The sequence below is a fragment of the Pezoporus flaviventris genome, unplaced genomic scaffold, assembly GCF_033815535.1.
Source record: "Pezoporus flaviventris isolate CSIRO_AGI_PZ_B2104156 unplaced genomic scaffold, CSIRO_AGI_Pfla_v1 ptg000040l, whole genome shotgun sequence".
In the NCBI taxonomy this organism is placed as follows: domain Eukaryota; kingdom Metazoa; phylum Chordata; class Aves; order Psittaciformes; family Psittacidae; genus Pezoporus; species Pezoporus flaviventris.
Genome location: NW_026892588.1, coordinates 2,118,836 through 2,146,816, shown reverse-complemented (window position 1 = coordinate 2,146,816; position 27,981 = coordinate 2,118,836). Strand labels below are relative to the sequence as shown.

At 43.3% G+C, this 27,981-nt stretch overlaps 1 protein-coding gene across 2 annotated transcripts in view; it reads left to right on the top strand.

The window, feature by feature from the left end:
- The first annotated feature begins 6,919 nt into the window (after positions 1-6,919).
- LOC133275458 (glypican-5-like) overlaps positions 6,920-27,981 on the top strand; it is a 382,437-nt gene continuing 361,375 nt past the window's right edge. Inside the window, exon 1 of one of the 2 annotated variants that reach the window (XM_061465424.1) lies at positions 6,920-7,063. In XM_061465424.1, the coding sequence (XP_061321408.1) occupies positions 6,988-7,063 (76 nt within the window). In that variant the 5' untranslated portion in view covers positions 6,920-6,987. Of the gene's footprint in view, positions 7,064-12,477; positions 12,765-27,981 lie in introns of those variants that run through there. The other variant, XM_061465425.1, reaches the window with a different exon arrangement.

Genomic DNA, 27,981 nt, shown 5'->3' with positions numbered 1-27,981 from the left:
TGGCTCCGTTGACACACCAAGAATATCAAAATGCCCTGTAGATTGTCTGAAACCTGTTAATTTTGTACACATTTTTATGTACAGGTATCTTAGGAATACATGTTTCTGCGAGAAAGTGGCTCAGAGTTTCTGTCCTCTGCTATGTTAATCTCGACCTACTCCTGGTACCTGAATAATAGAGCAAATCTCCCATAGGATAAAGCTGATGTATGAGAATTTGAATTTGGCTGACCTGGAAATATCTCAGTCATGGCTTTCACAAGCTGCATTGTCAGAATAGGGCAAGGATCATTACAATTTGGGCTAAAGGGAAGGGGGATGGGAAACCATGAGGTGGTGAGCATGAAAATAAATAGCCTTCTGTCACGAGAAGAGCCCCGTTAAAGAATGCTGATTTTGAGATGGAGAAAGAAATCAGTCTGGGAGGACCCCGGATATGTATCAGTTCTCCTCTTCTCGTGACCCCAGAGCTGCTGCTTGGGAAACCAGCCTCCTGTTCCCTGGTTCCCTGGCCCCAGAGGAGTTCAGGAAGAGGGATTCAGGAAGTCCTGAGGGCAGTCCTTTGGGGCTTTGAACAGAGCAAACCCCTGGCATGTCTCTCCAGCCTCTCTCTGGTGATGGAGGTGAGACTCATAGGGCACATGGCACATGTTTGGGCATCCTCGGAGAGGGTGGGAAGCATGGAGCTGCGGGAGCTGCTTTGGTCTGTGCCACAGGGCTGCCCCATCTGACACCCCCTTGCCACTGCACAGCATGGTGCAGCTAACAACACTGAGGTTATTCTGGTCATCCTGTCTTGCCTTCTTCCCCTGTAGCAGGCTGAGAACTGAGGCATGGGGTGACCATGCCCATCAGGCCTCTAGATCGTGCTGAGCCATGGGTCAGATTAAAGCAATGAACCCCTCTCCCTGGTCCTTATTTTGGGACTATTAATGTCTTTGTTTTTTACTAAATCCTCAGTAAGGGGCAGTGTTGCTTCAGGTGCAGCTACCTCAGGTGACTCTATTTTCCCACTTGATTGCCCCTCAAGAGATGCTGGGAGCACCAGCCTTAAAAGCAAGCGTAGAGCAAAAGGTTTGCTTTCGCTCTGTGCTGTGAGTACTGAAGGGTGGGTTTCTTGAAAGAAAGATTTTGAACCCTGGAAGGCTGAAAGCCTTAGTTATTCCTGGCTATGTGTGATACAGGCAGGTGTCCTTTGCATACTGGATGTGGACCACACGTAGTGGGATGAGCAAAAGGAAAGGGGAGATTTGCCTGTTGTTTAGGAGTGTTTTAAGGGAAGTTTCTGAATGTGGTACTTTTCTGTTTGACTTTTGTTTTTTCATGAAGAACTAGATGAGTATTGCTGCTACTTGTGGTAACTTCTGCCCTGCAGAAGTGAGTTATACTGAGAAATCAGGGAGACTATTCACATGACCTTGAAGAGTACTGTTCAGTGTGATTATCCTCAAGAGGTGGTTGCCTTTGGTCCTTTGAGGGCAGCTGGATTCAGTTCCTGCTGGAGAAAGCTGGCTAAGAGGAGCTGGAGCCAAAGAGCTTGGAAGGGAAGATGGAAGGGGTACTTAACACTGGTGTATATTAGTGTAAGCTGGTGTGCACTGATTTAAGCTTGCAGCCCTGGAGAAGCAGTGTACTTTAGGCGGGTAGTCATAACAGTCCCTTTCTCAGAGTTAACTGACTGATGCTTCCAAAGTAACATTCTGTGGTCAAATGAATAAAGCTAAACTTTTATTCCTGGAAATTTGCTTCCTTTAAGAATCTTCAACCAGAGGCGAAATACAAGTATGAAGGGAAACTTGTGGATGATGAAGGGAAGATGGGAGTACAGAAACCTTAAGTGGGTGCACACCTTCTTGGAGATAAACACTTTGAGGGAAAAGTTTTGTTCATTGGAAACTGTCCCCTAAAAGGATTTCTGTGCATTTTAAGTATTTAAGGATAGCAAGTACACACAGTTTCTTGTTCTTAACCGAACCAAGTCCTGGTACCCCAATGGACAGCTCTATTGTACGGTCAAGCATCTGTGTAACTGTTTGCAGTTCAACTTACGAGCAGAGTCAGGGTTACTTTCTGGGAGGGTCAGTAACTCTCATGTTAAAAGGACTGCATCTGGGTCTGTGCAAATGCACTATTCCTTTTAACTTGTCTAATGAAAGACAAGGGATGTGTTTGCAATTAAGCTGTATTTGTAAGAATTTGATGACTTTCAATGCTTGACACCTTTTTGTTTATACATATGAGAGTTAATACAAACCTCCTGTGCCACCTACTTGAGTTTCAGCCTGGCTTGATTTCCAGGGTGTGAGAGGGTTCCTTTAGATGTTGAGGGACTTAAGTATCCAGGCAGAAATACTTTTGGTGGAGACTAATGGGGTGCCTTTTCTTGCAGAAGCCTGCAGTGAAAACATGGGAGGTCTGGCATTTTGTATTACTAGATCTTGGCAGTAGATCTCATTCTGATATTTTAACCCTTTACCAAGCTGCAGCCTCCTGTGACTTCCCCATGTTTATTAAATATCCTCAAAGTCTGTCTTATAAAAGCAATTCCTCCTTGAGGAGAGGCTCTGCTGGCTGCCCTGGGCCTGGAGGTGTGTGGGGCTGCCATGTTTCTGTCAGCAGGGAAGGCCCTCTCAACTTCTTCAGGCCCAGGGCTTGGAGAGAGCTTCCCACGCTGAACTGTGTCTGAATGCACGGAGACTTTCTCCTTTTTTTTGGTGGGATTACACATATTTTCACTTGGAGGAGTGGGATTTAGGAGATGCTTCCTTAAAGTTTTTACTTCAACTTTATGCTTGGGGATCTGCAGGCCCAGGGATGGGGCCTCTGTTCCCATGCACCCAGGCAGCCCAGCTGTGTGAAATGAGGAGCCCAGTCTTGTTTTGTAGACTCCTGTATCTTCAAACTGGCATTTCTTTCAGAGAAGCTGTGGGATATGATGAAAACCGCTGTTCTGGCTGAAGGGAAGGTGTAGGGGAAGCAAGTGTGACTGGGCAAGCAAAGGCCAGGGCTGGCTCTAACCACCATTTTGTTAGAGCCTGTTCAGCTGGAGAACTGATAAGGTGCATTGGTCTCAGGAAGTAAAAAAGGGCCCAAAAGGCCCTAGTTAGTGCAAATACTACCTAGGGCAATGGCATGGCAAATGGATTATGGCAAATGAATTGGAAATGGAGAGCCAACCCCGAGCTTGTCCTGTGTACAGTTCCCCACAGCATTAGTCCTTGTCCCTGGTGCAGGCTCTTTGGGAGCAGGGGCTGTTTCCCCTGAAGCGCATTGGCAGGGTGAGGTAGTCTTTTGGGTGGCTGAAGCTGTAATGGCTGGGCATGAGAAGGTGGATTTTGGAAAAAAATGCTGCTGAAGCAATACAGTGAGGATTGGATGAGGTGCTCAGGCTGTGATGCGCTTTAAAGCTCTTCTCTTCACAGTTTGCCATCTTGTGTTTGTACAATGCTTGCCCAGAGGGATCCCTGGCTAAGCTTCTGGGGATGACAGTGAGGTGTGGAGTCGCAGTTAAAAGTCACGAAACACAAGCAGAGGCTCTGGACTAAGCTGTGGAGGATCTGCGTCTGCATCCTGTGTGCTCAAACAGTGCTTTGAAGGAAGACATACAGATAAATACTGAGCAGAAAGCATGCATAAGAGTGTGCTTCTTTGTAAGTGTACTGTCTGGAAGCTGGTTTAGGTGTGGAACAAAATTGTATCTTTCAAAACTCGCTTTGTAACTTTCAAATAGATCTGTATAACTGAAACCTGCAGTGGCTGAAGTGGCTGTTAATTATATTCAAGTATCACCTGCTGCAAGCTCAGGAGTGTTGCATCCCAACCAGAAGGAAGTGCAGCAGGAGGGCCGGGAGATGTCCTTGGATGGATAAGGAGCTGCGGAGGAAAATTCAATTGAAAAAAGAGGCTTATAATAAGTGGAAGCAAGGACAGGCGGCATGGGAAGACTACAGGGATGTTGTCCGAGAAGCTACGGACCAGGTTAGGAAAGCTAAGGCCCAGTTAGAATTAAACTTAGCTAGAGGTATTAAAGATAACAGGAAGGGATTCTACAAGTACATAGCAAATAAAAAACAGACTAGGGAGAATGTAGGCCCCCTCAGGAAGCTCTCGGGAGAACTGGCTACACAGGATTTGGAGAAGGCTGAGGTTCTGAATGACTTCTTTGCCTCGGTCTTCACTGGCAAAGGCTCTGACCAAACCACCCAAGTCCTGCAAGTGAGGTGCAGGGACTGTGAGAATGAAGACCTTGTGCCCACTGTAGGACAGGAACTGGTTCAAGACCATCTTAAAAATCTGAACGTGCACAAGTCCATGGGTCCTGATGAAATCCATTCACGGGTCCTGAAGGAGCTGGCAAATGAAGTTGAGAAGCCGCTGGCCATCATATTTGAGAAATCATGGCAGTCAGGTGAAGTTCCCGATGACTGGAAAAAGGGAAATGTAACCCCCATTTTCAAGAAGGGGAAAATGGATGACCTGGGGAATTACAGACCAGTCAGTCTCGCCTCTGTGCCTGGCAAAATCTTGGAGCAGATTCTCCTGGAAGGCATGCTAAGGCACATGAAAATCAACAAGGTGCTTGGTGACAGCCAGCATGGCTTCACTAAGGGGAAATCCTGCCTGACCAATTTGGTGGCTTTCCATGATGGGGCTACGGAACTGATGGACAGGGGTAGAGCAGTTGATGTCATCTACCTGGACTTGTGCAAAGCATTCGACACTGTCCCACACGACATCCTTGTCTCTAAATTGGAGATACATCAATTTGATGGATGGACCGCTCAGTGGATAAAGAACTGGCTGGATGGCTGCACACAAAGAGTTGTGGTCAATGGCTCAATGTCCGGCTGGAGACCAGTAACGAGTGGTGTCCCTCAGGGATCGGTGTTGGGACCGGTCTTGTTTAACATCTTTGTCGCTGACATGGACAGTGGGATTGAGTGCGCCCTCAGCAAGTTTGCCGATGACACCAAGCTGTGTGGTTCGGTTGATACCCTGGAGGAAAGGAATGCCATCCAGAGGGACCTCGACACGCTTGTGAGGTGGGCTGATGCCAACCTCATGAAGTTTAACCATGCCAAGTGCAAGCTCCTACACCTGGGTTGGAGCAATCCCAGGCACAGCTACAGGTTGGGCAAAGAATTGATTCAGAGCAGCCCTGTGGAGAAGGACTTGGGGGTGTTGGTTGATGAGAAAATGAACATGAGCTGGCAGTGTGCACTCACAGCCCAGAAAGCCAACCGTATCCTGGGCTGCATCAAAAGGAGCGTGACCAGCAGGTCGAAGGAGGTGATCCTGCCCCTCTACTCTGCTCTTGTGAGACCTCACCTGGAGTATTGTGTGCAGTTCTGGCGTCCTCAACATAAAAAGGGCATGGAACTGTTGGAACAAGTCCAGAGAAGGGCCACGAGGATGATCAGGGGACTGGAGCACCTCCTGTATGAAGACAGGCTGAGGAAGTTGGGGCTGTTCAGCCTGGAGAAGAGAAGGCTGCATGGAGACCTCATAGCAGCCTTCCAGTATCTGAAGGGGGCCTATAGGGATGCTGGGGAGGGACTCTTCATTAGGGAATGTAGTGACAGGACAAGGGGTAATGGGTTAAAACTTAAACAGGGGAAGGTTAGGTTGGATATAAGGAGGAAATTCTTTCCTGTTAGGGTGGTGAGGCACTGGAATGGGTTGGCCAGGGAGGTTGTGAATGCTCCATCCCTGGCAGTATTCAAGACCAGGTTGGACGAGGCCTTGGCTGATATGATTTAGTGTGAGGTGTCCCTGCCCATGGCAGGGGGGTTGGAACTAGGTGATCTTAAGATCCTTTCCAACCCTAACGATTCTATGATTCTATACCAGTGCTTCAACTCAGTGAAGCTTTTAACTATGACAGCAAGCTGGGTCAGCTAACTGTGGGGTCCCTGAAATACAGTTGTGCTAGCTCTGAATTTGGTTTGTTTCACCTCATAACTTATTTGTTCATGAACACATTTGGAGAAAGTTTTGTGCCAGTGATACAGATTAATAGTCCTTTATTCAGAAGTTACGCAAGAGAACTCTTCAGTTTGTGACTTAATGAAGGCTTGCATCCAATTTCTTGTGTTAGCTGTGGGTACGAGAGAATATTCTATTAGGGAAATTATGTCTAATGTCCGTATAATTTATACTGAAGGGACTAATAAACAGGCTGGTTATAAAAGTGCTAGTTTAAAATAAAGAACTGGTGATACATATACCTGTTTTTAATTGGCATTGCTTTATAGATGGGAGTCAATACACTGATGGGAGTCAATACACTTTGGTGTAAACAGGTATTCTGGTGTATTTGTGGGTAAATTGTGTCTTTCAGACAAGGATTTTGCCAGTATTGATCAGCTGGTCATGCATGAATATACAGTGGAACTGCAAGGCTCTAGATAATAATAATCTGTACAGGCTTTTAACTGCGAAATGGGTCTGTGTGGGATAACATGTACATTTTCTATGTTTTGAAAGCTTATTCCTTGCAGCTAACTGTCCTAATAATATTTAGCTGGTTCAGATGTTTAACTCCCACTTTTGAGTTCTGGGAGTCTGCTGAAACTTCTCTCCTTAAGGTAGGTTTAAGGAAAATTCTCTGATCGTTGGGGACTTTATTCATATGACCTCTTTTGTAGAGAAGTTCTAAAGTAATGGAAAGCTTCGTTTCTAATCAGAGCTGTTTCACAAAAATGTTCATTTCCTTTTTGAGTCTAAAAAGTCTGTAAATAAACTGTCTATTCTTCTGGGAAGCATGGAGCTTTTGTTTTGGCCAAAATGCTAATTTAAGCAAATCTACACCCGCTCTTCTATCATTACCTTGTATCATCTGATGTGAAAGTAAATTTTCTAGTGTTTATGGTTTTCAGTATGGTAAGCATTTTTCATCCAACCCTGAAGATACTCAGCCTAGTGTGTATCTTGGTTGTAGGTACCCGGGGAGGATTTATCGGGTCGTGTCACGCCTCGTGCCAGCAGATGGCACCAGACAACAGTGAGCGCTGTTATGCTCTGTCACTGCAGAGGCAGCAACCCATCTTAGGTACGTCTGCAGGTAAAGAATAACCTTTCTTATAACAGCAGGCTTTAGGGCAGAGTGACTCTACATGTAATGAAAAGGTGTTTGTGGTTATGCATTGTGTTAAAGTTACAGTCCCTGGAGACTGGGTAATCTGTTTTATGTAGATTTTTGGGAATCGATGTTAGTGAATGAAGGGATCATAGAAGATCTTAAGTCTAAGACTTTTAAAGCAGTGTAAAAAATTGAGCCCTGAGAGGAGCTGTGTCCTCTAAGCCCCTGTGGAAATGCCAGGCTGAGACAGTCTCTTGTCAGTGTGGTGGTGCTTGCATGCAACCTCGCCCATGTGTAGTGGGGTAAATCCCCTGAGGACAGATGAAAGGTGACCCAAAATGCATCACTGCAGAGCCTGGAGAGCTGTCCTGCCAGGAGCAGGATGCAAGATGTGCAGTGTCCTCCTGCTCTCCTGTCCACCCATCCTGAGGCTGCCCTTCATGTCTCTTGCTTGGCCTCATTAAGGTGTACGGGAGTTTGGTGGACTTTGTGTGTAATGTCAATGACTTTTTGAACAGAGTATCTCTTTAGAACTCCATGAATAATTAAACTATAATTCTGATCCTCTATTAATACATAAGAAAATAGATAATGGAAAACGTCTGCAGAGACATTTCATAAAGGAGGCTTAATTATTCTATCTTAAAACTGTCTTTTTGCCCACCCATTTAGAAACACATTAACAGTATTTATGCTGAAATACAGAATTTGACTGCATCTAGTTCCCTCTCATTGTTTGGAATGAACTATTAGCTTCTATTATTGGCTACCCTTCTACTCCCAGAAGCATTAACTATCTGAATGTGTCAGGATTACATACCATGGTAATTGTCCATTTTGTAATATACTCTCATCCTGTGCTTTTATGGATGCTTTGACTCTCCTTGACTTCACTGGCAATTGAGGATAGCTAGCTCTTCAAAGAGCTGGCCTCACAGTTAATTTGCATTCTGGAATTGGCATTTATACTAAATTATGAAAAGGCAGTCTTGGTGAAACCTGTCAAAGTTTCTGGACCATGAGCAGAGCTCTGGATCAGCTGCAGGACTGAGGTCTGACTATAAAAGCTGATGTAAGAAATGTAGAATTGTATTTATGTAAAATCTCTTATTCAGAGATGTCAGACTCTAAACCTGATTGCCAGCTGCCAAACTGTCTGCCTGGATAAGTGTCTGTATTTCTGAATATTTTGTTTGAATTTCTATTTTAACCAATATATTGCCCTTTCTTTTTAACTTTTGGGGCAAACTTATAGCTGATTGCTTTGTGTCCTGGATAACAGCCTCCAGCCATGTGTCTCAAAGTGGTCTGAGTATTTAAACTTCCATGAAGTGGTTAGTCACCCATTCAGGGATGGAGAAAATCATCAGCTCCCTGACCAAAACATCCATTCAAAACTAAGTCTAGGAAGCAGCCCCCAAGCATAGACTAAAAGGTGTCTTGGAAAACATAATTTTACTCTTTCTGTCCTTGAGCAGGTGTGCAAATGTGAGGACAGGTCCTTGGAGAAACTCCAAGCACCTGAAGAGACTAGCACTGGCCAGGCAGCAGCTTTCTGTGGCTGAAGAGATCTTCTCTCCTGCCCTCAAAGTAAGAATCTCCTGTGAGAGCTTTGTTTGTTTTTGGTGGTGGCACAGCTTCTACTTATGTGTGTCTCTAACGATTTTTATACCAGCAGGATTAATCTGATGGTCTTTGCTTCCCTTTCTTCCAAATCAGGTTTAGGAGTTTCAGGCTGATGGATAATTATGCCCAAAACCAGGAGTAAATATCAGGCTTAGCTCTTAATCTTGAATGCACTGAGTCAACTGGAAGGAAATTCCATCCCGCAAACCCTATTTTTCTTAGAAGTCAAAAGCAATAGCACAGTGTCTCCAACCATTGCTGTGACCATCCCTCTGTGTAAAGTACTGTACAATTGCCATTGTCCTGATGTATCAGAGCTGTTTCTGCTTTCTGTCCTCAAATTGGAAGGAGCCACCTCCCATCTTCCCTCTGTTGTCTTGTCCCCTCCTCAGCCTTTTCTGTGAACTGGAACTTCTGTAGCAGTGTCAGCTAACCAAGACTGAGCAGCAGCATTTGCCATGACTCCCTTTTCACGGAGCTAATAAAATATTCCTGGCCACAAGTTGCACGAAATACTGCAGAGCAGCTACAGAAGGGAATTAAGTTAACCCCTCCTGAATAGTGGTTCTTCAATTAATCTTTACACTGGGCACATACATCAATAGCACATAGTTCATACTGGGTGACAAATGCTGAGAAATTTAGGACCGGAGAAAATTAGGACTGGAGCTAGACTGAATTTTGATAAAGAGGAGTAAAGCTAGGCATGAATATTATTTACTTGTGTTGTGCCTGACCTTGATGGATGCAACTGGGAGAATGCATACTGTCTGTGTTGAGCAAAGGCTTTGCACACTGTCCTGAAACTGGGAATCATTCACCTGCCTGTTTTCCTTAGTGGCAGGCAAGATCCCTGTCTGTCCACTAAGGGTAAGGATGACAACTGGTTATCCTACTGCAAAGGAGGCAGGCATCCGTGGGATGACACCCTTATTCAGTGACACACTGAGAGAAATGCACTGAATCAAGCAGCTCACTCAGAAGTGTAAGGTCTCTGGGTTGATTTTCTTGCCCAGCTTATGTGCTACACAAGGACTGATGCAGAGCTTTAGCTGGAACTGTTGTATTGAATAAGTTTTGTCTTGAATTTTGGGCAGATCTTAACATGAAATATTCGAAGTGCCTTATAGAACTTGCTACTTCAGGGTGGTAACAGTGTTATGCTGAGTAGCTGGGAGGAAGGAAATCTGTGGGATTCCCAGGCCTCCCTCTGGAGAGAGGGAGTGCCTCTCTTGCTTGTGTTTCCAGATTGTCTATGCCCACCCCACACACTTGGCTCTATTGCTGTTTTAGAGGATATAGGGTCAGGACAAGTTCATTATCCTGCTCATTAACTCCACATACCGCTGGTGCAAGGAAGTTATCAGTAAAAAGCATGGCAGGTTAACAAACTGAGCACCTGGGGGAAATGCAGTACTTGAGCTGGCTAACACCAAATCAAAATAAATACAGCCTGAACTGTGAAGGGTGACTAGTCCCAGTGCAGCTGATGGCAGCCTTAGCATGAGATGCCTTCTGCATGATAGCTCCTGAAGAATATACATAGCTCATTGGGGTTTCTCTATCCCTTTAAAACTTTCTGTGCTTTCAGGATTTGTGGCAGAATTCATTCTTCATCGAACTCATTAAAGCTTCTTTCTCAAACTGGACATATGTTGTCTGGTTATCCAGACAACCCCTGTAACTCCCATATGCTTTTACCTAGCCTGGTTTATTACTGTTTACTAGGCTAATGATGCCGCCCTAATGCTCCTGTTAATCTTTTTTCTTCCACAAGTGTCACTGTTCCTATTCTCACACTTTTTTCCCCATGAGAATCCCCATTAAGTCATTCCCTTCACCATCTAAATCCTTTCTCAAACACTTGTGTTTTACCAGTAATGCTGAATCCCTCTTCCGCATGCATGCACATGTGCAGGTGGGATGGCACATGTGTCATTTAGAAGCGTTAAGAACTGACTTTCCTGCTTGTGGCTGTTTCCAGCAGGGCTGTTGCTAGTGCTACATTTTTACTATGAGCTTTCTCCTGCAGCTCCTCTCTGTTTCCCTGTTTCATGTACAGTAAGAACTGTATTTCTATGTGCGTGTATATATGTATAAATTCCCTGATGTGTGGCTTGTGGCACTTCTGTGCATGCCAGAACAGCAACAATCCTAGGAAGGAATAGGGTCACCAATTTCAGTGGGTTGTGACACCAGAATGCAAGTTTTGTAAAGCAACCACAGAGCAAGAATGTTTCTATTACACAGTTTGGTGCATGGTTTGACACAAGCAGATAGTTTGAAACTGGAGCTTTTGATTAAAGCAAAGGGAAGGCGGGGAATGGCTGGTAAAAAGAGAAACTTGCAAAGCTGATGGTGGATATGTATCTCATGATGCTTCGCTGATACTTGAGAATTTTGTCTTCTCTGCTTCAAAAAGATCTAGAGATCTTGTATCATAGAATCACAGAGTGCTTTGGGTTGGAAAGGACCTTAAAGCTCATCCAGTTCCAATCCCCTGCCATGGGCAGGGACACCTTCCACTAGACCAGGTTTCTGGGGATGGGGTGTCCCCCATGACAGGCCACAAACTCCCCAGGGGCATCTGTTACTAAGAGTTAACAGCCCCCAAGCACTGACCTGGTTAACCAGGGTGTGTGTCTCCTGCTTTGTCTCCATGTGACTGCCACTGGCCCAACATTGCTGTTGCCAGGAGGGGCTGTGATCCTCTCTTCTAGTGCATGCTGCATTATGGGGCAGCAGCAAATCAGGCATAGCTGTCTGAAGGCAGGGTCATGGTGAGGAGGGACTGGGGCTATTTTCAGATAAATATTGTTTTGCAGCATTACTTTTGTCATTGAGAGCCTGACCGGGATGCCAGCGTTTTCCACAGCTGGTTAAAAATCACATTGCATCAAACAGATAAATGTTCAGACTGTGCTTAGTGCTGTCCTGGGGGGGGGGGGGGGAGGGATGTCAATTAGGCAGCAATAAAATAAATGTGGAATACTTTGAGGAATCTGACATGAAACAAGAACTACCAAAGGCATGTGTGTGTCTTGCTAGTGATGTAACAATGTGTAGAACTGGAGGTATGGGCATTTGAGGTGGGGAAGGACGGGCTAATGCTGATGTCTGTGCTCATCCACAGAGAAGGCTGCGTTGCAAGTGCTGTTCAGACAGCAGTGCTGCAGCATGCGTGCCAGCTGTGTCTGCAGGCTTCCTGTAAGAATATTTTAAGTATATTGCCTTTGGTTTTAGTTTCATGGATAATTTTAGAAAGCATATGTCAGGGGCTCTAATTTCCAAATTACTGCTGCTGTTACATGTGTCAGATGGTATCTATTCTTTCTTGACAAAACTTTCTCATCATCAGCATTGACACTCAATACTTCTGCTCCAATGTTGCCACTTCTAGTTCATGGGAAAGTTGCAGAGCTGATTCTGATGTGCATGTAGGAACAGCCATATCCATACTTCAGCACACAATGCTAAAGAGGTGTTGGAAACATCAAAAGCATTGAATTCAAACTTAGCAAAGTTTGCAAGTGTGGGTTGTGTTTTTTTTTTTTTTAGATGTACAGTAGACAAATGCAACCTGTGAGAGATCGGTGCTCTTGTCTTCGGTTGCTCAGAATCCATGTGCTGATGTTGATTTGAGCTCACTGGTCTCCCTTCCAGCCCCTCTTGCATCATAATGCTGACATCACCCATGTTTCCATGGCAGCCAGGACTGGTCTATATGTGCAGGCAGCCTGCACCTAGCCAAGTAGCTGAGAGGAGCCCTTTGTAGTGCAGGACCATGGGGTGGCTTCTCAGCCATCGGCAGGCCTGCCTGGGCAGCACTGCTTGCTTTTGGTCATACCTCAGTGGTTTACAGAAGCTGCTTAAAACCCACCGCCTGCACAGTTAGAGGTGGAGTTGGAGCAATGGGCAAAGTAGTCTGTTGCCGCTGTCTTCCACGCTTCATTGGAAGTCAAGTACCATGGTCTAAAACTCTCCAGTTGTTGCATACCTGCATCAAGCTGGGTGTTTTGAGGAAGCTTCAGGAAGAATGGCACATGCATTTATACAGGTATGTTATTTTTACAAACTTGTTTTTGTAAAGCTCTAAGACTAGAGCTTTACTCCACAGCTTTACTGGGCTGTGGAGTATACTTTCTGTAACTTTTCTGTACAGAATGGTTAGGTTGAATGGGATAGCCTCTGCTCCTGTGGGGAAAAGCTATCCACATGTGACCAAGAGAGAGCTCTTTACATGCCCCCCAGTCTTGCAGACTCTGAAATGATTCGGTTTGATAGTTGCTTCCTAGTTCATCCTGGGTATGTCTGAGCTTACCTCCTGGGTTACATCAGCATTGCTCCAGAAATCTGCTAAAAAAGTAGATATATAGTGGGAACAGAGACTCCAGTGTGCTTTCTGCATTCTTTTCTCATGGTCATCTAACACTCAGAAGCTGGGGGATGCATGTGCCTGGCTGGCCTGCAGAAAAGTTAAAAACTAAATGGAGAGGTGGGAAAAGAGTGAAGAGTCTGAAGACTTGGATATTAAAGAGTAATTTTAGGGAACAGGGAAGCCTAGGAAACTGCACACAGATGGAATGGTGAGGTCTGAGTAGAGAAAGCAGTGCATGGCATGAAGTTAGAAGGAAGGGGTAGCCTGAGCTCTTGAGGGAGAAACTAGGGTTCCACAGTGAGGGTTCCACTTTCGTGTGTCAGTGCAGGAGCAGGTCCAGAGAAGGGCAGTGGGGCTGGTGCAGGGCCTGGGGCCCAAGTGTGATGGGGACCTGGGGGGGGGGGGTGGTGGCTGTCTGTAGAAGAGGAGGCTCATACGGGACCTTATTGCTCTCCACAACTGCCTGACAGGAGGATGGAGCCAAGAGGGTGCTGGGCTCTACTCCCAAGGAACAAGGGATAGGACAAGTGGAAACAGCCTCAAGCTGTGCCAGGGAGGTTTAGACTGGATATTAGGAACAGTCCCTTCTCCAGAAGGGTAGTCAGCATGAGAACAGGCTGCCCAGTGATGTAGTGGAATCGCCATCTTTGAGGTTATTTAAAAGACATGTAGGTGTGCTTTGAGAATTGGTTTAGTGGTGGTCTTGGCAGTGCTGGGTTAATGGTTGGACTTAATGGTCTTTTCCAAGCTCAGCAACTCTGTGAGTCTACCTGAGTGAGGACAGGGTTCAACTGTTGAACTTTTCTGTTGCTGTGCAATAACAGATTTGTGATAATGATTTTACCACACAAAGAAGTGGATTTGCTTGCTATTCCTCCTTAACCTGCATTTACTAAGGCAGTCTTACATAAGTGCATTCTGATTTTATGAGGCTATAAATAGTGCTTGGCATTGTAGCTGGCATGGGATGGGCATCACAGCAGAAAAGATTTAACAGGTTTTTTCTGCCAATAAAGGATTTTTAGGAGAAATGTCAGGAACTGAATGTTCAGCAGCCTTTAATTGTGACTTCAGAATTGCAGATGTTGGGAAGAGCTTTTGGAGTAGTGTTTTTGTAATGGGTCTGCACAGTGTGCTGAAGATGAGCTGAGTCTGAGCTACTATGAACTTAAGTAAGCTTGTTTTTTAATCCAGACTCTATTCTGCCTCTGTTACTGCCACCAACTGCTTTGATGTCAGCTTGGCAGATTGGGCATATTTCCAACTTCCACTTGCAAACCTGAGTGTGGTGTGCACCAGACATGCCCCAGAAATCTTCCAAAGCTGGGCTTTTGTCTTATGTCAATGAACTGCAGAACCTGGGGGGGAATGATAGAAGAATTGGGGAACCCTGAACTCCTTTTTCCAAGGTGAAAAGGGCTTTCTGGAGCCCTGTGGTTTGTTCAAGCCTCTGTAGCCTGAGGTTGAAATCCTGGTGTTTCAGAGCAAGTACAGGTGTTCTTACCTGCTGATCATATCTTCATGAAGTGGATAAGTGAGGCTCCTGTGGCCATCAGGGTTACCTTGGCCACACATGATGTTTTGTGGCAGGTAGGGCATGAAAGGATGCAGAAGTGACAAACTAGCACAAGTCCCCTCTTGAGGTCCAAGTGCAGCATCTTCCCAGCAAGACTGAACTGGAAGAAGGAGGGATGGAATTCTTATTTTAAAACCTTAGCCAGGAATAAGTGTTATATTAGACTAGAGCTGGAGCTTACAGACTTGCGCATTTACTGCCTATGAGTACTGTGGGCTGTTTGAGTGGGATTTATGAAGGCCACTAAAAACCCACCCATTTTTTTGTGCTTCTTTTCTTTGCTCCAACTCATATTTAAAGTTCTGAAATTCAAAATGAAATTGTTCCTTGCTATGGAATTGTCTGGGTGGTGTGAAGCTGACTGCCTGGAGTGCAGGAATCCTGTCCATCCACAGAAAGAGTAGTATCTCTTTTCTGTGTGATGAATATTTACCAGTCAGCATGTCTGACAGCCTTTTAGAACTAAATATCACTTGAAATCAGCTGATGGAATTTTTGACTATAATAAGATAGAGGAATGAATGGAAAAGGGAATTCACATTCCAAATCCTTCCAGAGTAAGTTATTAAAAATAACAAAATTGGAGTAGGGGTGGGAACAGGCTTATCAGCACCTGGAGAATAATGAATTTCATGATTGCTAAAAGCTGTTTGGGCTGTTTTAATGAAGGTCAATATCTGGCACATGCTGACCTTGGAAGTAGTCAGGGGTCCCAATAAATATTTATTGGAAGGAAGCTGACTCAGTTCTTTGGATGTGTAAACCTGGAAATCTTTGCTCTGAGCAGTTCTGACAGTTATCCTATGCTGCCTCCTCTGACTTTACTCCCCACTGTCTCATTTTTCTTCCGTCAACCTCATGTGGAAATTTATGTGCAGAAATTGTAATAGTATCTACAGCTTTTCTATGGAAAAATTACAGATCCTATTGGAGAGCAGGAAGGTCTGACTGAAGGATGGCCTGGGAGGCAGGACTTGAGTTCTAGTAACTAGTCTCAGTTAAGGGCCTTTTGAGTAGTCTAGAGGCAAACCATTTAATCTATCTGTTCCCCATCTATAAGATCAGGGTAATAATGTTTCCTCTAGATGTACAGCATCATGCATCTGCAGGCCTTGATTTTAGCTTGGAAAGCCACTATACTAACTTCTACAGGAAAAGCAGCAAGGTAAGATCAATGGATGGAGCACCTTGTTTCCCAAACTGAGTTTGACAGCCCATGTGGGGGACAGGAGGAATGAAGGCAAGAGCAACTACACTCATGTAATCTTGTGGTTTTTTGCTCTGCTCAATTGTGGCATCAACTGTATCTTGTTTAACCTTTGCAGCTAAGGGCTCCTGATGTTTTATCACGGAAGAGTCCTTTGAAGTTCCTCTTGTGTCTGTGTATCAAGGTGATTATACTGAAGTGCAGGCAGCTGAAATAGATTCCAGGGACCAAAAAAGTGTGTGAATAACTACTTCACTACCTGTATCTGGTCTTGACCAGTACATGCTCTAGTTACTGTTCAGCATTCTGTAGCTACGGCATTCCAGTAAGTTGGAGCTAACCTGGCCAGTGTCTCAAAGTCACAAGGTGTAGCTTTAAAGTATGTAATTTCAGACCCTAAAAGCTTAACTTGAGGCTGTGGCTTACTGCTCTACCTTGGTGTGCAGCAGAAAGAGGAGTCCTGCCCTAGGACTCTTGTGTGCAATACCAGATGTGCTCCCTGTAGGTTAGAGAAACAGTATATGATTATGTATTTATACGGATAGTGCTAAAGGCCCATCTGTTTAGTATTGTGCTTGGTGCTGTACAAGCGTATGGCAAGTCATGATCTCTGCATAAAGAGCTTTTAGTCTCAAGTAATAACAAAAGAATAAACTAGGCAACAAAACAAATGAAGTGACGGGAAAAAAATAAAGAATATTTAGTTAGGTGAGATCAGTAACTACAGTGTCTTTCTGGAAATGACAGTTTTCCAACCTTGTCCCCCCCTTCTTTTAAAAACAGTTGGCAAAACAAAACCAAGTGTTAGATCTAATTTCATGCTGATGTGGATTAGGCATGTCTGCACTGAGAAGACTAAACAATTTATATTTATCCAAGCAAGCTCTGAATGAGCTTCTTCAGAGGCTGTTAGCAAGCAGGTGAGAACACACTGCAGACTGCAGGTGGTTCTCAGCAGCTGGGGAGATGTATGGGGTTTCTGCCCAATCCTGAGCCTTGTGCTGCTGTGTGACATGCAGCTGGACAAAACAAGCACTGTTCTTTGATACTCTTGCAACACTGTGAGCAGAACCTAGCCCAAAGGAGGGAAGCTGCTTACAGCAGTGATAAAGCATCACAGGTGGGTTATTGCTGCAGCAGCTTTGGGGTGATGAGAGTTTGGAGGGACTACAGAGGTAGTTTTGAGATAGTCAAGGGTGTGTTTCGTATGCAAAGACAGAGACCAAATTTGAGGCCTGCAATGAAGTTGAGGGGGGACAAACTCCGGAAGAGTGATGAGATGAATTGAGTATGGAGACTGGTGAGCTGTGGAAGCTGTGACTCAAGCTTTCCTTGATGCTGTATGTGAGGGGGTCACTGTTATTGTTTGAGAAGGGACCCAACAGTATTGTGGCTTTCCTAAGGGGAACCAGATCCTCCTAACACTTCCTTGCACTGGAAAGCACATCGGACGTGAGCTACCAACTGAGATTTTCAGAGTTGTGCTTGCTTGTGGAATTTAATAGCAAGACTCCTCCTAGTTAAGATAAAAGTGGGAGTCTGAGAGAACCACTTAAATCCTCATATCCCTTAGTTCTCAGATTGTCTATGCTTCCCTTGTGGCAATTGACACTCATTATGTCACAAGTGCAAATTGCCACAATGTGTTTTGTTAAGTTTGATGTAATGAGGAAAGAATTCACATAGCATCAATACCTCATCCTTTTGCACTGACTGTTAGTGGGAACCAATAAAATCAGACACAGCCTTTCTGTATTAAGTGTACAAACAGCCCAAGAGATCAAACCCGCTGACTTCAGTCGCGTCAGATTTTCATGATTAAGTCCATGTTTCTAGCACAAAAGACAAATGTAGTTGAGCTTCTTGGAGAGCCCTCAGTTCTAAAGGGGCATTGCCACAGTGTGAGGTGTCTGACTGGCCCTGGGCAGTGGGGCATACTGGTTTGGAGCGGGTTGTGATATGGTGAGTACTCCCTTGGTGAGTCCCTTAGGTTAAGCCATTGTTTCTCAGCATTCCAACTGTTTCCCCACCCTGTTTTGTAGGGAGCTGTGTGCTAGGAATTTGAGACCTGATCTTGTCTGCAGGGTGCCAGCACTTTCCCTGGGAGACATTTACTAGCAAAGGCTGGGGAGCACATTCTCTGAACAGAGATAGGGAATGGTATGTGGAGGGCAGCCTACTCTGCAGGCAGCTTTGTGGGAATCACGTCGGCAGTGGTCTGTTTTTTTTTAATGGGCTAGTTGGATACTAAAAACATATTTGTAAGGGAAACCTCTTAGTCTTACAAACCTCTTTAGAAGACCTAAAATAGAGACAAAGAGCTTATTTGAATGATAGTCCGGTGTAATACTAGCAGGAGTCAGGAGATGGGGCTATGTTAGCTGAATCCTCTTGATTCCGTGTCGCTGGCTGTAGGGACAGACGGGAAATGCCTTGCGTGAAAAGATGCCCTTCGCTCGCCAGTGTGCCGAGAATGCTTTGTGCAGACACAGCTGAGATCCAGGCTTCTACCATGTAAAAGCCCACAGCAGCGTGTGTAAGCTCGAGATAAGGGTTCTTCTCCTCTTGCAGTGTGCCCTAGGACACAGATTCCATCCCTAGTCCTGTGTGCAGGGCAGGTGATACAGGAAGTCTTCTGGCTTGGTTGTCAGGGATTCTTCTCCACACTGCCAGGAAGTGGGTTAAAATCCCACTCAGTTTGGTGTTCAACATCTTTAAACGGTCAGCTCTTTAAAGTGTATAAAGTGTAGCTTGAAATAAATCCTCATTCTTCTGCACTGCATGTTGCTAGATACAAACAAGCAGAACTTTCTCCCCGGGTATTGCATTCCTCTTTAAAAAAAAAGGCTGAAATAAGAGATTTCTGTGACCTGAAACACCTAATTCAGGCTCCACGGGACTCTGCCATCCAATAAGCTTTTTGCTCCAGAGCTCAGAAATATTTTCTTTTAAATTGCATTAAAATAGCAGATGTTAAAAATATGCAGCTTGGGAGAGAGAAAACTGCTTTCCCCTTCTCCCTTCCCAAAGGTCCAGAATAATAGATAACATTAATATGACATCGGAGTCTGTACCTTCGTGCAATTGAACGTTTCATGGTATCTGGATTAAGTGATGATAAAGAAACCAAATTGAATGTGGCTTGGAAGATTTTGTGTGCATCTGTAATTCATCTCCAGCTCTCTTTTTCACTCTGAGGGAAGAGGAGCAGGGAGTGCTGTAACAATAGTACCAGGCACTACAGGTTGGATTTAGTGCTAGTGAAAGCTAGCATGGATCCTCTGAGGCCAGAAGAGTTGCATGCCTTCTGAGAAACTCCCAGGTCCCTGTTATGTGTAGATTAACAGCCAATTATACTAATTGAATTCCCAGCTAAAGTAGAGAATAAACCAATGTTGTTTGTAACTGAATATCATCTTATTGGAACAAATGTGTGGTATCTGTGAGCCATGTGCAGAGACCTTTAGAGGATGCTAATTGCTAATACTTGAAGCATCATGTTCTTTGCCTTATAAAATTCCTTGTTCAGGGAATGAGCTAACACAGAGCTTACTTCTGGCTTGATGGTCAGGAACAGAAAATGTCAAGGTATTAGCAGAGCTGATGTGTGGTTTGTTTATATGTGTATGTAAATAATTCCTCTAAACTATGGTCCTTCCCAAACAAGTTGGGATGACCTTTTAGCTTTGGGTTGTTTTGAAGTATGGTCATTAATCCATGAGTAGGGCAGTCATGATTTCTCCTCTGTGTATAAAAAGCAGAAGGTAGCTATCTCTGAAGCTTTTGGAATGTAAAATGCTATACAGAAGGGAGGTTTGGGTGAGAGGAAATGCTGGATTGAAAACAGGAGGAGACTGGAAACTGGATATCTTGCTGTCTTGGCTTGTAGCTTGGGACACGGGAATTCCAAGCTCCTGTCATGGGAATGAGTCATTCTTAAGTATGTGTGGTTACAGCAGAAAAAAGATGTAGACGGCTGCAGAAAATGTTTTTAGTGTTCACTTAAAAATGCTTTCCTTCCAAGTGTTAAATTGCTTGAAGCATGTAGGGCTGAGAAACCTGAACATTCTTCAGGGTTTCTCCACAAATGTGTTGATGGCTCCAGATAAACCCAAGGTCTGTGGGTTTTTGCCGTTAGCTACACTGACAGGAAGTTTGATTGTTGTGTTCCGGAGGAAAATACCATAGGGGAGAACAGTTTTCTTCTGCCGTGCCAGTCCAGTCCCACTGAATCCAGTGCGGTAATGCCAGTGTACACGAAGGAAGAATCCAACCTGTGGTTCTTTGTAGTGCATCTCAGGACACAGTGGGTGGCAAAATACAGATGTGTTGTATGGATGTATCTATGCCAGCTCTACACCAGTATCCGGTGTACTTCTCTGGTTTTGTGTTGTAGCACCTAGTAACTTCTTGAAATACATTATTAGCACATTTGGAATAGCAGTTTGGGTTACTCTGGTGACTCACAAGTACAATATTTTCATTGTACTAATCTAATTTTCCTCTTAAAGTATTAACAAATGGAACGTTTTGCTTGTATAACATTGAAGCACTAGATGTTTTCTGAAGTCTCCCTCTAGCTCCAATTGCATGGTCTGGTGTAAAATGGCTGTCATTAACTTCTGGAATGATTTTAGTCAGTCTTCACCAAGTACAAGCACATTTATCTACAACTTCTATGGTAACTTCTAAATGAAAGGAAAACTGACGCATTGGAGCTGGAAATCTGGGCTCTTCCTGTTGGTTGCATACTAAGGATCAGATGTGCAACACCCAGGTTTTTTTTAAAGGTGGCTTCACAGTGGAGTAGTGCATAGTTCATGTTTTAGTGTCAAATTTGCAATGACATGATTAATGTCCTGCTTTGCAAGGAGAAGTGTTATCTCTGAGCTGAGGTAGGCAAGGTAGGAATAAATAGGTATTGGTGACTCTAAGGAGAGCTCACTGTCTGCACATGCCAAGTAGCTGCCTGCTGTGGCTCACAGCATGTAGGTACTATCATCTGAATGTAGGTTTTGTAGCCATAAAACTACAATGTCTTGCCTAGCTTGGTTAAGGAGATGAAATTTTATAAGTTATAGTTTAAGACCAAATGCCCTTAAGGTCCTTTCCAACCCTAACTATTCCATGATTCTATGACACGCTTGGTGTTTTGGGTGCGAGGAATCGATGCCTTCAGGTGCAGCTGCAACAAAAGGGTATGTTTTCCACTTTAGGGTGCATTTCACACTGAACAAAGGCCCAGCCCATGCAGGGAGGGTGAGAGCCTTGGAATGGAAATGCTGTTGCAATGTGGTAATGTGCAATATGGAAATCAACAGAGTATGGATTATTGCTAAAAGCTACATTCAGGTTGAGTTAGTGAATATTACTCTCTATAAATACTGTAGCATTGTGGTTTTGGCTGTGATCACTGAATTGTCCACTCCTGAATGGTCAGATTCTGAGCATTACAGATTCCATGTTGCCCACAGATGCCTGTCCCTTGGAAACTACTTGTGTAGACGTTTTGGTATAATGCATGTGAAAAGCGTGAAGATAAGGTGCTTTATGGATTGCCCCTCTCCAGTACTAGGGTACAGTTGTGATGGGCTGGCACTGGTAAAATCAGAGGACAACTAATTGTGCAGCTTAAAATAGCCTGTCCTTTAGTATGCAGTGAAGAGCAATGGTGGCCTCAAATTGACTTTCTGGGATACTAAAATACCTAGATCTGCTCTGATCTCTGAATCATATCAGTCTGAGAAAGCTAAATACTGTGTTGCCTTATCCTTTAAAATGAAGGTGAAAACAGTTGCTGTTTATAATGCTCAAAAATGGTTGTCAAATTCTGTTCACTAAAACATGAGCTATCTTACCAGTTGATGTCTTTTAATATAGTAACCCTGGGAATAATTCACAGGCACCTAGCTTAACCTGGCACAAAACACTGCATCTCATCATGGAGAAAACTTCTGCTACTTATGTACAGTAATGAAGATTTTAAATCACATTAGTTTTAGTGTTATTTATAGACTGTAGGGTGAGAAGTTATCTCAGTCCTTTAGGATTACATTGTACAGAAAGCTATAGTTATGCAGTGAATTAAAGGCACGAAAGAGCTTGTGAATGTGACAGAAAATTACAGTTCTTGAGCACTTGGGTCAAGAAACAAAAATATTCAGGTTTTCATAGTGGCAGTTCTCTGCAGGGTAGGTTCTATATCAAGGCTGCCCCTGAGACAGGTCTGCTGTGCTGTAATTAGGACTGCAACAGAAGGTCTGCTCAATAAAGAGCATAATTTCAGTAGCTCACACAAAAGGTGAGAAGAAGGAAGCAAAATAACCTTGTTTTGAAAATAAGCTCTCTGAAATAAAGCAAGGACATCAAAGCATTGTAACAAAGGTCTGAGTTGTCAGATGTTCCTTTCCTATTGATGTAGCAATATTAGAGCCAGAATTCAAGTGCTCATCTCCTAGGGACATTGTAAGAAGAACCCCTTGAGGGGTTTTCTTGATGGGGCTTTAGCTAGAAATACATTCAGTGAATATGAGCTGAATTTTTTAACTTCAGTATCAGCTTGGCTTCTGCTCCTGTAAGGAGTGATTCAGATGCTGGACCACCATTTCTCTATCAATTGCAATACATTTCATCTATAGTTTCTAAAATATAGCTTTAAGGACAATAAAACAATCCCAAAAAAGCCACATTACCCCAGTGTGACCAGGACAGGTATCAGGCAAGGAATTATTTCAAAATCACTGCCAATTTCTCCAGTTCATACTGACAGAGGCTGAAGTACTTTTATGAAGCTTCCTGTTGAGCATGGGGTTGCTTTTTAGGGGGGAAGCAATGTATTACATGTTCCTCCACCTTTTTAGGAGACTTCGGAATAAGTGGAGGAGGTTTGAACATCTATGTTGGGCTTGGTATCTCTGACTGTTTGAAAGTTTCACCTCTTTCTAATACCTCTTTCTTAATGATGGTCAGGGAGATTAAAGTGTCTAGATCTTTATAGCTTTGACTGTCTTAGCCTCCATGTGTGTATTATGCAGTCTAGCACTAGGTGATCACTGAGGATACTCCCAGCTCCTGTTTGTAAAGCCACATGTAAAGAATTAGTAACAAGAGTTAATTATGGAAAAAAATTATCTAAAAAAGTAAGCAAGTTCCAGTCTGGTGTCTCATACCTATGTTTCATCCTTGTTTTATTGTAATTTTTTTATGATATACTCACAATCAGCCAATGGAATGAGAAGGGGCAAATATCGGGCATTAACTACACGAGATCATTCAATACCTAAAGAGGGCCTATGAGAAAAGGGTATGTGGGGATATAACAAGGGGAATGGCTTGAAACTGTCAGAGGTGAGATGTAGATTAGACATTAGGAGGAAGTTCTTCCCTGTGAGGGTGCTGAGGCACTGGCACAGGTTGCCCAGAGACGCTGTAGCTGCCCTATCCCTGGCAGTGTTCAAGGCCAGATTGAAGGGGGCTTGGAGCAACCTGGTCTAGTGGAAGGCATCCCTGCCCATGGCAGGGGGCTGGAACTGAATGAGCTTTAAGGTCTCTTCCAACCCAAACTGTTCTGTGATTCTAAGGGCTAAAGGAAATATTTTTGCACCCAAGACTTATTGAAGTATTTTCTACCTAGTACTGTGTGTAGTCTAAATTTTCTGAAGTTTTTATTGCCAATTATTTATGCAGTACATAGGGCAAAGTGGTCCTAAACTACCACCTTCTCTGCCCTCTGTGTAGGCTTGCACTCTTGCCTCTTTGCTTTTGCATTTTTCTTCTTACTCTTAGAAAATGGAGGCATTTTCTGAGGTATCCAGCACAGAATTTACCAAGTGAAGCTAGACTCCCCTAAGGAAAATTCCCACCCAGAGTTGGTGCAGCTGCACTTGTTTTACATGCCTGTCAGGTCACTATTTTTCTTAGGAAGGTAGGACAACATTGCCAAGGATATTCTCAATCCTTAAAGATTTACTGTGGCTCCAGTAAAGAAACACATGGTTACAGCATGGTTACATCTGCCTTAAGGCAAATTGAAGTAGAAGGGACTCTGCAAGCATAAAACCAAGAAATATAAAATGTGTTCCTAAAAATGAGTGGTAAAGTGAGGGGGCGTAACTTAAGAATTACTGGACAAGGAACAGCTTATGTATTCCAGAGGATCTGGAATGAAGTAAAAGCTAAATGCATATAAATGCAGAAACTGTTTTGCTTCACACCAGGTGAGGAATTTGTCTTTATATAAAATTATTGAAATTATTGTTCACTGCATATGTCAAAAACCAAATAGCATTAACCTTCAGGATGTTAATTGCTTCCTTTGATCTGTGGGACTTTTAAACTATGGGGAATGTGTTCCATAATCTTTTGCAATTAGATATGTTGATATCCACACAGAAATAACAAAATAGTGCTTTAGAAACTCTTCAGTTTTTGTTGCATTGTCAGTGTTGTCAGGGCACCAAAAGGACTTGCAGCACAGGCAACCTTCAAAATGATCATTACTGTATTCCAGTTTGGAAACACCTACCTACCTCCCTTCCTTCTCAGTTCCCCACCTGCATTCAGGTATCTGTTCTGCTCCAGCGCCTCTACTGTTGGCACCTGAGGGTCTGCTGCTGCTAGGTGGCTAATAAATGCACTTGCCTAAATAGTATAGGCAGCGAAAGAGACTTCTGGTTTTGTGTGTCCGCTCAGCTTCACCCTTCAAATGCTTGACATAGAAGTTTACATGCTGCCTACAGCAGCCTGAACCTCAGTCATGACACTGGCCAAGCCCCTTGGAATGACAGGTCCTGGTGTTGTTCTAGGCTTGCACAAGGCAATCCTGATGTTGAGCTTCCACACCTTTAGGAAAGTTCTTACCCATAACTTGCTCTGGTGAAATGTTGAAGGGGAGTTGTGGCTAGAAATGTCTTCTTCTGAAGGGAATGAGGAAATTCTAATTTAACTGAGTGATTCCTAGGCTTGAAAACCTGGGTATAGATCTACATAGCTCTGGATTTTTCTTCAGAATTAGTTTATAAATGTTTGGAGCATGCCTTCCAAAGTAAATATCAATCTCTTTCCTTGTTGCTGTTTCTGTAGAATGAATAAAGCTTATCAGAATGAGGGAAAGTCTGAGACACTATTGTGCTGCAAGCTGTGCTACTGTTCAGTGTGTATGTTCAGTTTTCAGGTTATTGCTAGGCTTTCTGTGTGCTCCCAAAAGCAACAAATTCTGCTGACAAAACACTGCTGTTACCTATATAACATCACAGGAAAGACTGGCAAATAAACTTTGTACCAGTCTGTTCAGGACAACTGTTTGGGCAGTCCTGTTTATTGAGCAAAACAGAAGCAATATTGAGATTCCTGTAATTCCTTCTGTTTAATTTCTAAGTTTAACAAATGCATTTCCTTTAAATATTAAAGTTTCCAGATAATAAAATCCTAGTTTAACTCTGGGGAGGTTAATTTTAGTGTTTGCTTTCTCTAGATCAGTAGAATCATCAGAAATGAGAATGATGTATATCACCCTCTGAGGTGTTTATCATCCTTATTCCCTCTCAATGGGAGTTGCTGCCTGCCATTTAACTCATATAGAGTCATATACAAGCTCCTCACGGTATTTCTTTTCAACAAGGAGAAGTCAAACTGTTGCAGGCAATAAGCATCTTGCAGATTCACCCACTGTTAATCTCCTCCACTATCACTTTTAGACCTTTATTAATTTTTCATTCATCAGCTAAATCCAAATTCTCATTGGTGGTTGAAATGGGTTTGCTTAGGTCAGACCTATAACTTGCTTTGTAAAATCCACAGCTCCTGCACTGCTTTTTTTCTTGGGCTTTATCTGATCCTTCCTGGGCTGGTCCAGGTTCCATGACAGTACAAGGCCTTGTACTCTGGAAGGCATCCCCAGCTATTGTATCTGATTTCCTATGTTGTTGTTGTTGTTCCATCTTTTCCGAATATAAATGTTTATTTAAACCTTTAAATTGGGGATTTCTTTCCAGTAACTTTATTACTAATTTATATATCTTGATGTTAGATATAAATGTCAGCTTTGGTGTCAGTTCCTAACCTGATTGAGATGGCAAATATAATGCCCGCGAGCATCAATTGTAAGGGGATTGGAGGCATAGACACCTTACTGGGAGCTGAACTGAGATCACTGCCTTGTTTCCCAAAAGTGGCCAAGAAGTCATCACAAGAAAAGTTCAACTTTCAGTTGGAAAGAGAATTAGGTGCCTGTTGGGTGTTTTGTGACCTTTCCAGTGCCTCCCAGTTAATGACTGTTGTTACAATGAGACCTGAATCAGAGGGAATGACTGTCAGTTCCCCATTTCCCAGTCAATAGTAAGTAAATATTTATCTTTCAATTTGTTGTTGGCAGTGGACAGAAGGGCACTGCCTGAGCTTTAGTAAAGGCCTGGAGTTGTGTACCTGATTGCCCACCTATATAAGTGTGTATTTTGGTTCCTATTTAAGCATCTGATGGAATGCCTGTAAGAAGCAGACAGCTAGGTTTCTGTTGGTTTCCTGTAGTGATTTTCTGTATAGCTATTAAGTGCTGATCTGCCTACAGAGGTATTTATTTGGGGGGTTTCCATATTTTTAAGACTCTTTCCTTTTTTAGTAATGAAGCATAAGCGAAGTAGAGAAGCCAAAAAATAGACTATAGATGCTCATAAGCCCTAAACATGATAGTTTAGCCTTCTAGTTATCTGTAACATCTCCTTGACAAGCCTGTGTCTTATTTGGTCACAAGCACTGAGATCAGAAAATTCAGTTTTTAAGGCAGAGCTGGATTCTGATTTCTCACCTGCTTGACTTAGAATGAATCTTGATTTTTATCAGAGGGGTTGTAGATGTGTAACCCAACGTGAGATTAGAGTCAAGTCCGTCATCTGGCTGATATCTCAACCTAAGAACTGATGATGAAAACTTGAAACTATTTCTAGAGCAGATGAGCAGCATAGAAGCCTGAGTCATCTTTGCCATGTCAGGGTGTTACAGGGAAATTTTATTAAAGCAGGTTTTGAGGGAAAATTATTACTGTAGCAAATGGGTGGGAACCGGTTTGCTACAATTTGCTATCAATTGTACAAAGAAGACTGATCTGGCAGGATACCTATAGGTGCTTTAGCAGTCCACAGTGTTGATGTGTAAAGAAGTCATGTCACAGCTTGCCAATTTTTGTTTCATTTTCGGGATGAAATGGTTACTTGCTCCACTGTCCTTGTGCTGAGAATATTTCTAACCAGTTCATTACATGCTTTAGTCTGCACTAGTGGTTTGGTTTTTCTTCAAATAATCACTGTGCTTATTCATCAAGTTATTCTCTCTATTCATATTTTTAGTAGTGTTTTACTCTTTGCATCAATCATGAGACACTCTTTGAACAGTGAATTGCTGTTAACAAACTATGTTGCAACACCTACCACAACGTGGCATTGCCTCATCCAGTATCTAACCCATATCCCATTAGTCAGCTGCTGACTTTAAGCCAATGCATGTAATGGAAAAGATAAGGAAACAGATTCATAACACTGGAGCAGCTAAATGTGGATGTATTTCTGCTAGGGATTTGCATAATTTAACAAGGGAGGTTGTATTTCAGTGAGGCAAATCTTAGGTTATTCAGGTGGGCTTTTTAAAAGTCATTCAGTGTTCACCTCTATACTCAGGTCCCTGAAATACCTTTGCAAATCCAGGCTTAATCCTTCTAGTTCCTAGAGGTATAAGTTTGACTTCCACATCAGGAGGCATTCTGTACATGTATGTGGATTCCAGACCTCAGTTACTACTCATGCACAGTATCAGACAAAAAACAGTTTTTCTATCTGTGGCACATGTAACCTTAGTCTTGTCTGAGATACTAAGAAACCACCTTTTTTTTTTCCATTTTGTGGCTTCACTGATTGCACTGGAATTGCACTCAAGATTAATGTCTAAGGTTTCTGGAGAGTTTGGTTTTCTTAAATTAGACCACTGAACTTCTGGAAAATTTAAACCACTTCCACTATGGGAGCCAGCAAAACTATTAACCCATATGGTAACATTCAGATTGAGATCACTGATGTGATCTCATCCTGCATATAATTTCTGATGTTTGCATGTCAACAAGAAAGCCA